The 18,211-nt window shown below is 41.3% G+C and overlaps 1 protein-coding gene across 1 annotated transcript in view; it reads left to right on the forward strand.

The window, feature by feature from the left end:
* TAF4B (TATA-box binding protein associated factor 4b) overlaps window positions 1-18,211 on the forward strand; it is a 74,344-nt gene that overhangs the window by 7,085 nt on the left and 49,048 nt on the right. The window contains exons 2-6 of the mRNA XM_040586670.1: window positions 8,439-8,587; window positions 9,371-9,478; window positions 13,744-13,911; window positions 14,015-14,137; window positions 16,289-16,378. Of these exons, the coding sequence (XP_040442604.1) occupies window positions 8,439-8,587; window positions 9,371-9,478; window positions 13,744-13,911; window positions 14,015-14,137; window positions 16,289-16,378 (638 nt within the window). The remainder of the gene's footprint in view (window positions 1-8,438; window positions 8,588-9,370; window positions 9,479-13,743; window positions 13,912-14,014; window positions 14,138-16,288; window positions 16,379-18,211) is intronic.

Raw genomic sequence — 18,211 nt, forward strand, 5'->3', positions numbered from 1 at the left:
GGCCCAAGGACAAGATCTAGATGGTAGATGTTCTCACGATATCAGATAAGACTTTGCCTTGTGGTATGCAGTGCTGGCTGTGAATCCTGTATGCCTGCCCACAATAAACCCCAAAACTCTGGAGATTCAAGTGTAATAAATACACTCTGAGTTCAAATAGAAACAGTAGTGCCATCTTGGATCTGTGCCCAGAAAACGTCTATGACCTGTCAGTTATTTATAGCCCCTCCAAGAATCAATGCAATGTCCAGATTTTCTGTAGATGGTTGGTATGGACATCTGTTGTTGGCTATAAATAAAAGGTATACTACCTCGCAACTGGGACAGTTATGTTTTTGCGCAAGAATTCTACTATAACTCTAAAATTGTGTGGATATAAATGTATTCTCAAGTGATGCTCAGCTGTGTGTGCAGTCGAGGACAACTCTTAGCTCTGAAACATAGGCCTGTATTCTGTGAAAAGACATCAGCGCTGTGGTGGCCCAACTGCTAGTCTGTTAGAGAGATCTGTTTGGGCACCAAGATGCATTGATGAGCAGCTAGGCTCCAACAGCTTGCCTAAACACTTACTAATTAAGCAGTGTGCGAAACTTGGCTTCAGATTTTTACATTTTTAGCACTTTGTGTCTAGTTGGAAGGGAGGGAGAGGGATGTTGCTTATACTCTTCAGAAAGATGCGTGGTGCCCATTATTCCAGGCTGTTTGAAACAAAAGGTTTTCAGACTCTGCTCCATCCTGCCTAGAAGAGATACCATCGTCCTGTGGTTGAAAAGGCTGTGCCTGTACTTGGCATCTCGGGAGCTGGTGCCCACTGTTAGCACAGAACCTAGCTAGAGAAAGTTTGGAATTACTGGAGGCAGCAGCCTTCACTGGGACAGCCCCTCGAGCTCTTAGTGTGACAAAGTTGTGGGTGCGAGGTGGTTGTTTAAACAGCTGCTCACAGCAACCCAGGTGATCTGGGAAACATGAATGCTAGTGAAGCAGTGCTGTGGAGTGGATGGTGATGTCTGCAGGTTAGGCTAGTCTGTTTATTTGAGAAGGCGAGATGTCAAACATCTGAGGTTGATGCAACCTTAGAAGTTGTAGGCTAGAGTCTACAAGAATCTGCAATGCAGTGTTTGTGCACTTGGCAAAGACGCAATCAGCTTCTTTAAAGAAGTTGTGAGTACAACACTGTATTTTATTTAGGTTGTCTGTGTTCTGTTGTAGCATGAAAGCACATTGAAATTATGTCCTTTGAACTTTTCTTCTGACCTGGACATTAATGAATACCGTATCTGTGGGCAAAACCAAGGTGTCTTTTACGGGAACTCAAAACTGGGCATCTCATTGTGACACTTACAATATCTACACACTAGTCACTGGTCCTGAGCTGTTGCTACAAAGACCCATTATTATAGAAACTTCCCTGGAACAGAGGGGAAGGGCGCAGAGGGCAGTATCTGAGGTACATAATTATTTGGTGAGTGAAACAGCATGTGAACAGAATGAATTTGTTGAGGGCCTGGGTATGTGGTGAAGGATTCTGGTTGCTGCTGTAAGTGTTGATTATGGGTTGCTCATTGCTGAATTCCTCTTCCATCAACTAAAACTGACTTCCAAACACGAGTGATTTGGTATGGAGTAAAATGCTTTGTGGGTGTACGTTACTAGCTGAACAGCTCAGCTTGACCCATGGGGTGTAGAAGAGCCTTCTACCCTGCTGGTCTGGGAAATTGTAAGTGCACTCAGATGGGCTTTTCTTGGGAAAACCTCAAATAAGCAATCTTTGTGACTTCCCAGAAGATCAGTTGTCTGAAGTCAGTTGTGTTTGATTTAGGAGTACAAGTTACAGCTCATCATTGGGAGCCTGTGGTGAGGTAACCTCGATGGCTGCCAGATCTTCATTGTAGCTTCGTTCATGATGGTGAGAAGCACAGCTAGATGTTGCCTCCACGTTGGGCATCTTTGTTTCTTCACCTTCACTATGGAAATCTGCGGTAGACATTTAGGAAAACTCAAGTACTAAGTGAGGGTCTTGAGGAATAAGTAGTTCTCCTGCATGCAGTGCAGTCCATACTTCATCTGAAAACATACAGCCCCGACATACTGGAAGAGTTATGTAAATCATGTAGAAGTTAAATCACTTCGGTATCAGACTTGCCTGTCATGTCTTTTACAGTATTTCATTAACTCTTTCTGCTCTTCAGCAGTCTTTTACATCCAGTCTACAACATAATGAACTTGGGGTGAAAATTTATTAAATTGGTTACTGCTTATGGAAAAAGTCTTCGTGTTTAATTAGCAGTCATTTAACTTGGGCAGTGAGCTTAGGGAGCTCACGGACAACTTTAATGAGCAGGTGGTGCTTGTCCTGAGCCCCCTGAACAAGCAAGATATGAACAAGACCATCCAGCCGGCAATATTGTGTGCAGCTATGTCATGATGGTAACACCACCACACTTGGGCATCTGGCCAACTGTCACTGGTGTTATGTGAACCTTACGAATCAGGAGATAGTGCACTCCTGCACTTAGCCTAAATTTAAAAGTTTGCATACACTAGGTATGTAAAGTATTTTTGTCTTTCACTGAGTATAAAGGTGGGCAAGCTCTGGGACTGAGCCAGACTCCCCTACGGGTGGGTACACCATGTAGGAATTTCCCCAGTTACAGAGGGACTCAGAGCACTGGCTGTAAATGGGCTTCCCAGCCGAAGTATGGGCCTGGATGATGTTAAGATGGTAATTGGTGATGCATCCTTTTCTTAGTTTCTGTAATGCTTGGCAGTAATGATTTGATGCTTTGTTCCTATTGCTCTTTTATCATATTGTGCATAATAACTAGTACTGTTTCCTTTCATCATATTGCATGCTATTTTCCTTTATTATATTGTAATATAATAAACTGCATTTATTCTTATATTTGATTTGGAATTCATTTTTGCTTGGTATCCAATCAGCAGAACAGCACCTTGATATGATCACTGCCTAAACAGTCTGTGTCTCTAGTAGTGTCTGTTCTGAGTCTTTTATTCAGTCCTGTAATGTGTTTTTGTAAATTTTAAGTGACCTGTTCTGTGGGGCTCAATAAATGGGGTTGAAGAAGAAAAAAATATTTTTTTTTAAAAGGAAAACTACTTTCAAAGTTGTCGCGTGGATTAGTAGTATTTGTCCCTTTATTTTCTGAATTTCAAGTCGTCCTAAACAGTCTCAGTTTTAAGAAGTTTAAAACCAATATTCCTTCCTAGTTGCCATTTCATTTCCTATTAAAACATCCCCTTTAAAACTTGGTTTTACTTTGTAACTTGTTTTAAAAGCTATCCCTTTGTTTTGAGTAGTTCAGAGAAAGAATGAGATATGTTTAGGAAAAGAAATGTTACTGTTTTTTTAAAACCTTTTGATTGTTCAATTACTGATTTGGGACTTCGAAGTCTTGTTTAGCCCTGAATTTGTAATTGGTAGTAGCATGCTTTACTAAGGTTGGGAACATACCTGATGCAGGTGCCCCTCGTTTTGAAATAAGCTAAATTTACCTTTCTTTGAGAGTGGGTTTTGTAAACTGTTCTCTTAAATGAGTTTGGTCTAACGCAGTTGGTTTCTTGGTTGTATTTTATTTTAGGAGCAAGAGACTTCATTTCTTCATGTTGCTCCCCAGCCAGCAATTCTGAAGAGCTGGTGTGTTGAGCAGTTGTGTTGGAAACCATGTAATCAAAGCGGTGGCTTAGCTTGACAACTTCAGCTTCACTTGTAACAGCATATGGTGTAACTCCACTGGAGCACACGAGCTGGCTGGTTCATCTCAGGGAATTAATTCTAGATGTTGCCCTTCAGAAATGGCCTCAGGCTTGTCATATGTCTTAGAAATTTAAGGGTGGAGGTTGCCGTTGTGGTGGAATAGTTCTAGCACACATCAGTGTTCAGGCTGCTGGATGAAACTCTGAGTTTCTTTCTGTTGGCAGCACAGCTTTACGTTAACAACAGTGTGGTTTCCTTAACACTGTGTGAAGCCCATGCAGGTGGCCTTATGTATACAGTGGCATGAACAGATCTCTGCCGTGAGGACGCTGAGATGGGTTTCAGTTGTCAGTTCCTTCCCCTCCGGCCTTCCCATAGGATTGCAGCAGAAGGAAGGTATGCAGGGAGCAAAGGGCTGAAATAGCTGGTTTTATTTTAACTGCCTTCTCTGGCAGTCAAGAAAAATAAGTAACTTTCCAAAGGATGTTTTTGGCAGGACAGGCAGAATATCTAGAGATAGAAGTCTCAATTAATTGTAAAATGGGCCGTTAATCTGTGAGAGACACCCGAGTCCTCCAGTGAAGCATGTAAGAACTAATCCCTGCTGGTAACTGGTCACTTAAGTTTTCTGTTGGTGATCTGAGGATAGGAGCAGTCTTGGAGCACCAGAGGGGTTGGGCTTTATTCTTACTACCAAAGTGCATGAGTGGTGAGAGTCTTTCCTGTTCTCTGAAACAACTATAGTAAAACTGTCAAACCGTGTATCCTGGAAGCGCTGTGTAAAAGGGGGTGCCTTTGGCCTTGCAAAGGTGCCTGATCGCTGTTCAGTAACTACAGTTGGTGCTGATATTTTGGTCTATTGCAGGTATCTTTTCTGGTTTTAAATGCCGTGCTGAGTGGTGTTAGCTGAAACATCACTGTTTCAGCTGTTCAGGGGTGTCTGTCTCCTCATTTTCCCATGGAGTTGCAATGACTGCAAGACCTGATCTGTTTTCATGTTCAGCTTGGCGAGAATCACCTTCTAGTGAATGTGAAAACAGCTCTAGATATAAGAAATGCTATCTTTTTTTCCAACTGAAGAATGTGGATTCTTGCACTTACCTGCTCTTAATTTCCAACAGTAGCGTCTTGGTAGCTGCACAAGTCTGTTTACATGACCTTTCTATTGAGAACCTCAAGGTTACCATCACCTGCTGTTCCCTCATTTCACACTTGTGCAGCTGTACCTCCTGTAGAGGGCTTCAGGCATTGGTTTTGAGTGCTGTGGAAACTTCTGGCAGAAGGCATCTCCTGTGTCTCCCCTCTGAGTCTGCACTTCAGCGTTGGGTTGTTGCTTGTGTTTCAAGGCAGAAAGGGAGGATCAAAGGTTTTGGGGGTATTTTTAAGTTGTGAAAAAATGTAAATGATTTGTGGCATCCAGAAGTAAAAATGTAAGTGCTGTTCTCAGCATCTTTCAAGCTGTTTCAGACTGTACGTGTCACTTTACTGTCACCTCGTGACATGAAGTTGTAACTGCCCAAAACTGTGTTTCATCCTTGAAGTGATGTCCTGTGGGTCTTTGCTGTGTATGGATCTGTAGCTGTGACAGCTGTTTCAAATTTATTTCAGATTCATTTGTCCTGGCATCAGATACTTACAGTATGAAGCCTACAAGAACAGTAGTTAGTACAATACCATGATACTGGTTTTGTTGGCTTTGGAGTTCTAATTTTGCTAGCTAGCTGTTGCGAAGAGCTACTGCCGTGGAAAGGCTACCACGATATTAAAAATTCTGCCAAATGGAACACATATTAGGAAATCAATGTTTGTTACAAGTGGAACAAGTTATTACTGAAACTTAGGTGGAAGTAAACAGGCATCATCTCAGCAGTTTGTTCCAATCAAGGCTATGACCACTGGGGTGGCCTTAGGTAACTTCTGTGGATGGTCTCGCCAAGAATAAGCCTGAAGTTATTTTACAGTGTTCTGATGAAGTATGGATGTGCTTTTATTGACTAATCCTGTTACTAGGAAGAAAGCTGATTTATCTTTCAGGGTACAGTGCTGCTGGGGATCATTGCTGTCATGGTCAAATGTAAAGAGGCTACTGGGGCTTGTTAATATTGGTTGTGGTTGGGTTTTGTTAACTTTTTATTTTGAGATGTTCATGAATTTGTATATGAACTGTATTGTATTTGCATGAGCTTGCTAGCTGTTTTACTCTTGAGTTAATTTTCTGTCAAGTGGAATCCGCTGGAAATTCTCCATTCAAGTGACTGGAGGATGGGATACTCTTCAGGCAGAGGGTTTCCGTCTCTGGCAAATGCTAACTGAAACTTCAGAACAGTAGTGTAAACAATAAAACAAGCATTCCAGTGCTGTAATCAAGTTGGCTGGTAATGATGCTGTTTCTGGTATGCAGTATGATTCAGAGAAGTAGAAATCATGCTTCTGACAGTTTGGCTTAAAAAATAAATGTAATGAGTATGACAAAATATCGAAATACATGAAAACGAAGCACTTAATGCATTCCAAATCTCTGAAGGAATTAAGTGATAAATTTGTATGGGCCTTCTCAAAGTGTGGAGCTAGCAATAGCATTTTAAAGCAAGCTTAGAAAAGTCGCAAACTTCCAGTAGCAACCTTCCTACCATCCCGAATGTAGACCTAGAACAGAGAGAAATGCTATTGCTATCAAAATGTGTGGTACTGTCAGCTTTTTTTTCTGCCCCTAGAATCTGCATAAGCATGAAGTGTGAACAAGGAGAAAAATGCCCTTTTTCTGACTGATGATGAAATGTATTTGGAATGATGAAAAACATGACAGTCATGAACCACTGTCCAAATAAGATGGCATGAAAAGCAAATCAGAAATCTGATGTTTTCTGTGATTCTGGCTATTCATTGATTAAATTAAAAGATCCATCTGTACCTAAATTAGTCAAGACTTTGGAGGAGGAGAAAGCTGAGTTGTCAGATGGAGTAACAGTATTTTTCTGGATATGCAACCATCTTGTGCATCTGCCTCATCTACTAAAGCCTGCTTGAGAAAGGAGGGTCTTCCAGATGCTACTCTTGTAGTCTCAGTTTGTGTTTGCTATGTAAATGAAAATGTGTTGACATTACAGAATTTTATGCCTAGTTTTGTGTTGTCTTACAATATCCTCTTATGCTTTTAGATATGGAGGATGAAAAGCTGTTTCTGAGCATGTGGTTATAGCTTGATTTATTTATGTATTTATTTAAGAAAACCCAGCACAGAGCGCTTGTGGCTTTTCCTGTTGTGTTCATTTAAACTCGGACAGAAGCAGTGTTTTAGGCTGTATTGTACAGCGGTATTTTGACAGCTTCCAGCCTAACCAGGTAGTAAAACGACTATTTAATAGATGCAGTCTTGTTTTACATCAGGAAAGATTTGGCGTTCTTCAAGTATTGGATAACTTGCAAGAAATTTAATGCAGACCTCCAAAAATGTTGAGGTGGTCCTACTAAAGCATCTGGCATCCTCCCATCCACCTCTCTTTTATGCAAAAGGCCTTTGAGCGAGGTGTTTGGGGATGGTGGTCCTGGTGCGATGGACTCTGCAGCAGCTGCTGTTGAAGGTAAAGGAGGTGATGCACCTGCGAAGGTGGGGTGCTCTGTAGCTCTCTTGAAGTATCTGAAGTGGTTCAGCCCAGGGATCCAGCTGGCATTTTATATTTGTGACTCCCCTGTAAGGTGTGGATTTTCCAGAGCCCTGAGGCAGCTGGGGGGAGGAGGAGGTGGCATTGGCAGCTGAATGGTTTCCAAATGCAGGGAAGATGGGACTGTGCTTGGCATCTGACTGATAGTCCTCAGGGTGATTTTCATTTGAAAGCTGCAGTAAAAATACTGATTGTTTGTTAACTGTTCAATTGTTTGTCGTTATAGCTGATGGGGTAGGAGAAGGGTGGTAGGAGTTGAATCGTGATGGGCTGAAATTGCTGTAGGTTTGAAAGGAAAGCCTAAAAAAGCAAGGAAGCAAGGCAGAAGAGTTTCTTTTGTTTTTTGAGGTTTTTTTCTTCTTTCTCCTTCCTTTCCCATTGGAATCTTCCTATTTGACTGTAAGCTGCTTTGGTTGAAAAGCATTAAAATGCATGGTTTTAACAGACCCTTGGCAATGGGACAGTTTCAAATGTCCGGGTGGCCTTGCCTTTCCTTGGAGACCACTGCCCTCTGAGCGAGGGGGGTGGCCTTGATACAGGCAGGGGAACTGCTATTAATCAGGCTTCAGTTCCCACTGCAGCTTTTTGCTAAACCTTGTCTTCATCTGTAAGCATGTGCCTAAATGTTAAGTGAAAATGTATAGAGGCAGCCCAGTGTGATAGTGGTAATGACTGCTTCAGGTTGAAGAACTGGTTAAAGAAGTTCCTGTTAAAGTAATCCCAGAGTGTGTGTGTGTGGCGGTGTCTGACTTTTTAATACCCACAATTCCTTTCTGACTCAAGTGATGAACTGCTTTGCATTTTGCATCTTGTATGCACATATTGCTGTGATGTGGCTGTTGATTTAAGTCTTTTTGTTGATTTTAGGAATTGTTTTCTGTCATAAATGCAGTACCGCTGATGTACGCTTAGATCTGACACTTCTTGGTAGCTGCTCCTTGGAGTAAGAAACTAAATATTGCAATATCTTATCAGTGTGGTCTATTTATTTCTTCCGCAGAAGCATAGGAAAGCCATAATATCATTTAATTTCTAACAGTTTGGATGTTTTTCTCCAACAGGAACTGTTCTTATCAGAAGCAGTAATGGCCAACTAATGCTAGTAACTCAACAAGCAATAGCACAAGCACAGAACCAACCACAAAATAACACGAGCGTGAGGCCATCTGTACCGACCAGCACACCTGCAATCAGAATATGTGCTGTACAGGTAACTTCTCTTTGTAGTTTTAGTAAGATGTGGCTGTATGTTACTTAGTTATAACCGGGTTTGCAGATAACTTGGGGAGGGTTAAATAAGCATCTGAACACTTTCTGAACAGCTTGATGGTGTTTGGTTTTGCACATAAACATTGCTATGTGCTTTACTTTCTCAATTTGAAGAAAACTGCTAGCCGTTATATGTGGTGTAGTTCAAATTAAGGAATTCCTCTGTGGTGATGATAATGATGTAAAGGGTTTTAAGAAGAAAAAACAACAAACAAAACCAACAACAACCAAACAACCCCAAACCAAAACCCCTACCTAAATGGTTACTGCTAGTAGCTGCAACATTGCGATCCTCTGGTGGGATACTTCTTTGAAGCCGAGGACCTTTCCCATGCCTCCACGATGTTCCTTCTTCCCTGAGCTCTGATGGGTTTTTGCTTCGATTTCTTGTAATGTGGTCAGCATGCAAGAGTAAAAGCAGATAGAAAAAAGTATGAGGCTGCATATTTCTTGCCAGCATTCTCATCCTTTAACTGTTTTATTCTAATTAGGCATTGCATCTAAATGTCTCTGAATCTGTTGTGGAATATTAAACTGGTAGATAAATAGCTTTGTTGAACAATGTTTAAACTATATGAACTATGTGAATGATGCCTGTATTGTTACTGTAGGAGTGGGTGTCTTGGTTTATATTGGACAAGAGCAGGTACTAACTTCAGTGTCTGTCATTGACTTGTCTGATAACTGTTCTCTGCACATGTTTAATTTTTTTTTTTTTTTAAAGAACTCTGGCACCCAGTTGCTAAAGAAAGTAGTAGCTACTCCTGTGAAACCATTATCTGAAACAACAAATTCTGTGGCTTCTACTGTTCAGCCACCTGCTGTAATACAGGTAGGTGTCAAGCTTTATAGTGCAGTGGAATAAAAATAAGTGCTAGAGAGAGCTGAAGAAGATCCAGATGCATTCTTGTTATTATTAATTCTTAATCTGTTTTTCAGTAAGCTTGGTAACTTTTGTCCTCACAAATTCTTTCCTGAATGTCTTTTTAAAAAATACATAATTATATTACTTTTTTGCCAGTGTGTGTCAGATCATCTTGTCTGGTTACAGTAGAAAGCACATGAACAATAGATAAAATAAATACTTTAGAAAGCCATTTCCAGTGCTTCTGTACCCTATGACAGAACTCTTTCAAGCTCTAGCTGAAGCTTTTCTGGGAGACTGAGACTTCTAATGCTCTGTCCTGTTGGGGTTCCTTGATTCCTTGGCGGGGCGGGGGGGGGGGGAGTATACCTGAGATGATGTGGAGGAGAAAATGAGCTGTCTGCACCAGTCAAGCTGTTTTTCATGTGGTAATCTTCTCCACCCCACCCCCCCATCCCCCATTAAAAACTGGAGAAAGGTTGTAGATGAAAGTCTGAGTCTGGCAGACAGGTTCCGACAGATATAACTGTAAATACAGTGGTTGGACATGCTTCATTATTTTTAGATAGTGTTTTTTCTTACTTCCTAGGCCCGCCTTCTCTTTTTCTGGAGAAAAATGTTGTAGGACTCTTCTGCAGAGGCTCCTGCCACCTGTAGAATATGAGACTTATAGATACAGTTCATCCTTTGCTCTTGGGGACCAGAGTTCTGGATAAGCATGTACGATGAAAAGAAAACTACTTTCTGCAGCTAAAATCTGGAGAAGAAATCGGGAAGAAGCTTGTACCTTATCTTTTGTGAATAAGGGCTTGAAGGAGACTGGGCTGTAGCGGTAGACCAAGCACTCAGTAAATGAGCGGGATGAGTCATTCAAAAAAACATGCTGGATGTATGTTCTTGAACTTGAGGGTGTTTGAAGGATTGGGGAATGTGTTCGCTGACAGTGGTAACTAACAATCTGACTTAGAAATTCATCCTCCTGCTGTTCTTCTGTATCGGGAACTGAAAACTACTCACTTTAGTGTGTGGGTTTTTTGTGTGTGTGCTTTATCTGTGATTATTTTTTTTCCCTTCCTTCTCACTACAAATGGATTATGTTGGGGCTAAAAGGGAAAACCCAGAGGCCTCTCTTAATACATTTTCTATTTTGCTTAGAATGGCAACAACGTATGCTTTGTGTCTAAGAACACTAACAGGTATTCCTTACTCACTTTTATTTTAGGATACTAGATTGCAAACCATGTGCTTGTGATCTCTGCATAGAGATCTTTAGGATATAAAAGTAATAGTCGTCTACTACGCTACCCTTGCACTGGGGAGAAGAGATGAAGGTAAAGCTTTCTTCCATCTGATGGATGAAGCTGCCTGCATCCTCGTATTCTTCATGTGGATAAATATTGAGATTCATTGTGCTATTAACTTTTCCTTTTTTAACTTATATTTGCCTTTGACTTGGTTCTTCTGTACTTTTTGGGTCCAGTTTTGATGTAATTTTTTGTTCTTCTGGGATATTTAAAGAGGGAGACATGGCATATTTTTTTGTAAGCCATTGTTTTCTGTTGTAGAAACTTGAGCACTTGGATGAGCCATAGGGCTGGATTCAAACAGCAGGAATGATGACTCCAGGAAAAATTAATAGCACTGTTCTGTTTTGAGTGGCTTCCTTGAAGCCCCTCTGTTTTGCAGAGGATTGCATAGTCCTCTGTACAAGCTACTTGTACAATAAAGAGTAAACAGGTGCAATATGGATACATCCTCCCATTGCAGGGTCGCTTCACTCTTTACACTGCCTAGGGTGGACAAGAGTATAGTGATGACAAGGGATTCTGTGCGTAAGGTTGCAGGAACTGTCTGGAGAAAGGAAGGAAGAGCCCTTGGGTCTGTTTCATTGGCAGTGGTTCACTCACTAGTCCTAGAAGAACTTGCTGATGTTAGTCTTGACAGTTTTTGAGGTCACGGGAGAGGAATGTTAGTGTGGAAGTATGTCATCACAAAAAACAGGAGACAGTAGAGAGGACATAATGCTTGGCTTGGTTGTGTATCTCTTATCCTGTGTCAAGTACAGTACTATCTGCAAAACTCTCTCTAGTTACTGACTTCACGATTATTCTCCTCCTCTACAAATATGTTTCTATTTTTTGACGTTCTTGAATGTTTAAGCTCTGAGGTTAGACAAAATACCTGCATTTTTATTTTCTACCTTCTTCCCAGATGGGATAACAGAGCTGCAAAGTATCTAATTAGCATCATGCTGGGGCACTTTCATTTGGATGCAGAGCACTTCTCTAGAAAGAACTTCAAAATATGCAGGGTTAATGCCATTTTTTTTGTGGCAATGGTTTCTCTGTTGCTCGAAGTGAGAATGAGAATTGTCAGTAGTGAAAAAGGTTGAGGGTAGATGACAGAAGTTAATTCCCATATATCCATCTTCCTGGGAAAAGGGTCCAGCAGACTTCCTGTTGTTCCCTCCCTCAGCTGATAAAATGCCATTCTGGTCATGATGTGTAAACATGCTGGAATTTGCAAGAGATCAGCTCCTGTGAACCTCATGTTTTCGACTTTTAAAAGCCCAGGGCATTGCAGCTTGGCAGATCTGTACTCTGTCCCCTTCGTCTTCCTCCGGTCCATCTGTTTGTGGGATTCTCATGCCCAGTTTGCCTCCCTGTGGTCTTAGAGCTGTTGAGCCTCATCCTTGGAAGAGGCAGTGGTGGTGGCAAAGATCCTGCAGAGAGCGATTAAAGTGTTACCAACAGTGGGAGCCTAAGCTGGAAAGCTTTCTGGTAGCTGCCTGCTTCTTTCATGTCAAGCTGGCAGCAGCCGGGGGGGGGGAGAGGGGCACCCACCCAGGAAAAAAAAAAAAAGTATAAATAAATTACTAAAGTGCCAGTGTTTTGCTTTAGTTTCAAGTGTTAGATCATGAATTTTCCCTATCCTGAAAGACTTAAAAGCCCTTTGGTATTCTACATGGTGTCTGTCCTGCTCTGATTAGTTTTTATCCATGATAGGATAAGTTAGGTTCTTGTGTTACTGTCTTAGTAATGCAATTAGCAAGTATTAATTTGTGATTGTTGGACTAAACTGGGGTGCTTAAATGTATTAAGAGTAGGTGAAAGCAATTGTGTGTGTTGTGCAGATATGAACCTAGAATTTAGCCTACAAAACCAGACTTTCCCTTTCGCTTGAGAGGTTTGGAGGAAAAATGGCACTCAACTTCAGGTTTCAAACACTAACCTGAAACTCTTGCTTTTCTGTAATCTGCAGGTTCAATCTGGCTTTTTAGTTCTCAGGGTGAGAAATGGAAAGTAGTTGGTTTTGTAGAGGTTAAGTGTTTTACTCGTAATGTATTCTGTTGTATTAGAATAACCTTGTTGGGATTTTGGGGGGTGTGGTTTTATTTCTTTTTTTCTCTTTAAAATCTGAAGTAGGATTACTTCATTTAGTCACTTTCCTCTGGAAACTACTGTTTAGCCTGGTTTGCAAAGGAGAGGGGCAATTGTGTTCTTATTTTTTCCTAAACCTTCATTACTCTTTGTGGCTGGAGCTTCTGAATCTGTTGGTGAATTGTAATGAGATCTTTTTAAGAGAGGCCTCAAAATAACTATTTTGGTGAGGGTTTGTGTTTGGGTAGAGGAGAGATCCAAACTGCTCCCCTTGAGGAAAAGGCAGGAAGAGCTTAAGGTTGCATTTGCTCAGCTGGCTGCTTCTGCTGGCACACGCATCCTTCGAGTGGACACCATCCTCTGCCTACCCTGCTCGTGATAGAGTAAGGGCAATCAGTAGAGCAGCTGTAGGGGGAAGAAAGGAAGATAAAGACAACCTTAAGTGATTATTTATCTTCAGAGTAGTATCACCTGGCTTAGTATTGTCCAAAATTCATTAGGCTTAGACTGTAGGAGCCTGGCAAAGTTAATATGTTGGCTTGTTCAAGACAATTTTACCTTTCTGTCTTCACTTGAAGTTGCAGGCAGTGCTTAAGTGTGGGTGAGCCTCGACCATTTCTTCACCCCACCCTTGATTTAAAAACAGCATTATAGCTGTGGGGGTTCTGTCACTTAGTGTATTAAATAGAGCCTCTCAAAGCATATGAATCCAAACTTTAAAAACAAAGTTAAAAAATGGCTTATGTAAGTTCTAAATAGTAGTGTGGAGGGAGGGCGCCACCTTATATGCTAGTAGAATACAGTGTTTGTCACATTAGTCTTTGGTTAAAAAGTGTTAATTTTTCCTTTCAGCCAGCAGCTGCAACAGCTAGTGTTACTACAGTTACTGCTGTAAAGCCTTCGAGTACTGGAACACCTGTAAAACTTCCAGTTACAGGACCACCTGCACAAGCTATCTCCCAAAAGGCAGTCTCTGTGAAAGCAGAGGGCACAACAGTAGCACAGACCAGCGCTTCTACAGTAAGGAAAAAAAGAAGTTTAATTAAAAATTAACATTCTCTATATTCATCAGAGATTGGACAGCCAATGCAATATCTAAGTCTTCTCTTTATTTCCACATTAGGAGATGCTAGAGAATGTGAAGAAATGCAAGAATTTTCTTGCTACGCTAATAAAGCTGGCATCTAGTGGACCTCAAGCCCCTGAGATGGGGCAGAATGTGAAGAATCTCGTACAAAATTTATTGGTGAGATTTTATTTTTTTTAAACAGTCTGTATCATTTGTGTATTATTTTTTACATTCTTTGTTGTAGTTCTGTTGCTTGTCTTTTTTTTTTTTCTTTTTTTCTTTGAACAGCTGAAGAGTTGGATTTGTAGCTGAGTATATCTGACCCTTTTCAAGTCTTAAATTATAGCTCTTCTTTTAACCGGATCCCATTATATATTTACCCACCCCACCCCCACCCTGTTCATTTTATGCACACAGGTAACTGACAGCAGGAGGAGCTGACAGTGTTAATACAGCTTCTGGATCTGAGCTGGTTTTTTTTGTGGTGGTGTATTTTTGAGTCCTCAACAGCAAGAGTATTGCCATGGAGGTTATAGTGCAGTGCTATGTCCATACTACTGCTTGATTCCAAGACAGAACTGATTTTCAGGTTGATAGTGAAGCTCCAGTGGAACAAGGCTGACATTATCTATGTCTTTAGACAATGGGATGGAGAAAATAACATGATGGCTGCCAACCTCTCTCTCTCCTTGTAGGTAGCTTCTGTATGCTGCTTCATGCTGTAACCCAGCACAGCTGGGTTTTCTTGGTAACAATTTCTCCTGCCACGTCTTGTCTTTGCATTTGACCACTGCTGCTGTTTTGTTGTTCCACCATTGCAGAAGGCTGGTGGAGGGAGATGGCTTTGCTAGTGGTACCAAAGGATTTTCAGTCTAGAAACACATGGTGTAAATGGAGGTGTAATTACAGAGAGCATATTGTTCAGAGAGCAAATCTTGCAAAAATCTGATTCCCCTGCCTCTGTGTCCCTGCCCAGACTATACACCTTGCTTCTGTAGGAAAATACTGGAGTTGTTCCTTCTTGTACTTATAGTACTTTTTTATTTTTAAGAACTCTTGTTACCAGACATTAATACGTCATTAACTGTGCACTTGTTTGCTTTTTGTAGTATTTTAAAATGCTGTTCTTTTGCCATTCAGTTTGTGTATATGATTTAAATGTGAAATAAATTAATGTTTTGTATGTGTGAAAGAAACAAGTAAACAGCAGCTGTGAAGTAAAATGGTCCTTAAGGCAGCATCTTATGAAGTGAGTGTCAAGCACCTTGTGTGCACAGAGATGTAGTGTACCAAATCACTGCATTTGTATCTGTGAGACCTCGGTGACCTGTATCCACAACTCGGTGAGACCTAACAGGCAGCAGATCAAATGACTAAATAGGAGAGCTGCTCTAAGTTTGGTTTGTCTGTGAATATACAGTCCTTAACACCCTTGCTCTGGTCATGTAGCTCCTTGGAACGGTTGTTCCAAAGGAGACTACAGTTTAGAGAAGTAATTTATCTGCAGAGACTGAGATTGGTGCTGGGGTCCCTCTTCCTTGTGTGTCTGCAGCTTTTTAGAGGAGGTAATATTCTTGGTGACTCTGTGTCAGGGTCTCACCTGGGAGGGTGAGAAAGGGCAGTAGTGTCTGGGGCTACCCACCACCCTGTCATGGTCCTGCTGAGGGGTCTGTGAAGTCTGTTGCAGCTTCCTAACCTGCCCAAGCCCTGGAGTCAGGTGTTCCTGTTGGGGCAGCATGGAAAGCATTAAGAAAGAAAAACTGACTCTGCAAGCCAGAAGGCTGTTACTGTAGTGGTGTGCAGAAGTGAGGTTCTGAAGTTCAGTTTCTCCTGCTTTTGAAAGTCAGTATTAAGTGTTCTGCTTTATTATGCTATGTGTGCATTAGACTAGAATTGTCTTACAAAAACTACTGAGTTGTCTTCTGTCTCCATCTCTTTAAATTGATCTCTATGCAGGTAAACTACCCCTACAGAAAAATAGTGGATTTTAAATATCTCTGTATAACAATGAGGTACTCAAAAGGATCAGTGCCACTTAAACTTGTTTCAATCAGTTCAGTGAATGGGTGCTTGAACACGTATCCTTACGTATGTTAACTGCCTGTAGTTGAAAAAAGTGGTTTAATTTGATACTACTATGTCTAAATTACAACATCCTTCTATCCTAAAACATTTTGTTTAAAAATACAAAGGAAAAAAAAATTGAGTACTGAAATCGAACAGTTCTGTGACAATGTAAATTTTCATGAATTTTTGGCAATATCTGGGGGAATATATATGGTAAATTCATAGTTATAATTTCTCATTGTAATTATACTTTCCTCTTAGGAAGCAAGAATTGAACCAGAAGAGTTTACAAAAAAGCTCTACAAAGAGCTCAAGTCATCTCCACAACCGTATTTAGTTCCTTTTCTCAAGGTAAGCATCATCTGATTTGGATATGCAGTATTTAACGAGGCGAGGGAGGAGGACCAGAAAAGAAAGAGTCAGAGCATTCAGATAGGTATTTGCTTGGATTAGTTGGGGAAATGGTGCTTAAGCCAGCCCTGTGTGACTGTTTGCTCTTGGAAAGAATTTTTTGGGGACTTAGGATTTCTGGGGAGTAATTTATGCAGTGTTCTTAAATTGGAGAGTAATTAGCTTCTAGCTGTTAGTGGAGACTAATGTTTAGGAAGCTGGTGCATCTGCGGTAGGGCAGCTATACTAAGATGACCTCTTACTTTCTCATGAAAACTGAGTTTTAAAGCAGAAGACTGAGAACAGTGGCTTTTGCACAGCTTATGCAGTATTTAAGATTAAAAATCTACATAAAGCTGTTCACATGTTTTATGGTTTGTGTGTAACTAGAGGCAGAAAAAAACCCCACCCTTTTCTCCAGAAAGATTCTGACAGAACTACTGCAGTTTGGGAAAAGTAACTCAGGACAATTCTACCTCCATTCAAGCAAATAAACATGCAAATTAAAAAACACTCTCTTAACACTTTCAATCATATGGTGGAATTAACAAAATAAAAATAAACATCTTTGTACAGCAAACATTAAATCCCAGTGAAAACATGGAAAACTTGGTTACATTTACTTAAACACCATGTACACAGTATTCATAGGCTTGATAGTTCTGCACTTTTGCTCAGTGTTCACTATAGACATGATGGAGAATCAAGGAAGAATAGTTAGCTGGGACAGGTTTTCTGGAGTTTGTCCTCTTCCTTATTATTTGACAGCACATATAATAATGTATGTAATAATGTTGATACTGCTTTAGATGGCTGGTGTTAATCTGTTCAAGTGTGGGATGAATATTTTTGTTACAGTGGCAACCTTTAAGTGCTTGCTAGCAAGCTTGCCATGAGTCTAGAAGACTACAGCCATCTCTGCAGGGCTTGATGTAAAATTTTCATGTTGGTCGTTTATTCTCTATTTAATTCCCTGGAGGCTTCTTAAATGCCCCTGCAAAAGCTAGAAAAGCAGACAGCTCAGGGTATGGGCTTTCTTGCATCCAGTGCAGCTCTGGCTGCAGAAGGATGGGGCTCACTGTGAGTACAGGGACAGTGTGACTGGCAGAGGTTTCCTGTGAGCTGCACAGCGTCTCAGCAGAGCTCTACTAACTGCCAGGGCAAGCTTGGCTTCAGAAGTAGTGTAGCTGCTTTATCCGGGGGCTTGGCTAATGAACCCCACTGGACATGGGCTGGCTGTGCCTGCACGGGACCTGCTGTGCTGTGTTCCCAAAACAGTGCAGGTGAACTTAGTAGCTCTGCGCAGACCCAGGCTAGATCTGGCACAGCTAGACCTTGTTTGGAGCTGGTGAGCCCTGATAGCCCCAAACTAGCTTATGCAGAGGACTTGAGGGGTGGCCGCACTGCACTTGCTAATGCTTCCACTCCTTTGGGGCCCCCAAGGTTTAGCACAGCACTCTTGTCCTCATGCACTCACAGAAGGGGCTCAGCCTGAGTTAATAAGCCGTCCCGCAGTGTGGAGAGCTGCTGGAGTTGGTGCATAGACCTTGAGGCAGTTACACAGAAGCTGAGTTGGGTTCATCAGCAAGTGTCAGACCCTGCCCTATCACAGCAGAGCCATTGCACGTTTCTCTTGCAGCATGCTGCCAGATACTGGCATCACCTAGGCTTTTCTGTTTTGGGCAGTATCCATACCCCATAAACCCTTGACAAGGCGCTGTCTCCCTGTTGCACGCTATATCAACAAAGAGATACTGTGACTTCTGAAATGTTTAGACATTGTGGTCAAAAATA

The sequence above is a fragment of the Falco naumanni genome, chromosome 3, assembly GCF_017639655.2.
Source record: "Falco naumanni isolate bFalNau1 chromosome 3, bFalNau1.pat, whole genome shotgun sequence".
NCBI lineage: Eukaryota > Metazoa > Chordata > Aves > Falconiformes > Falconidae > Falco > Falco naumanni.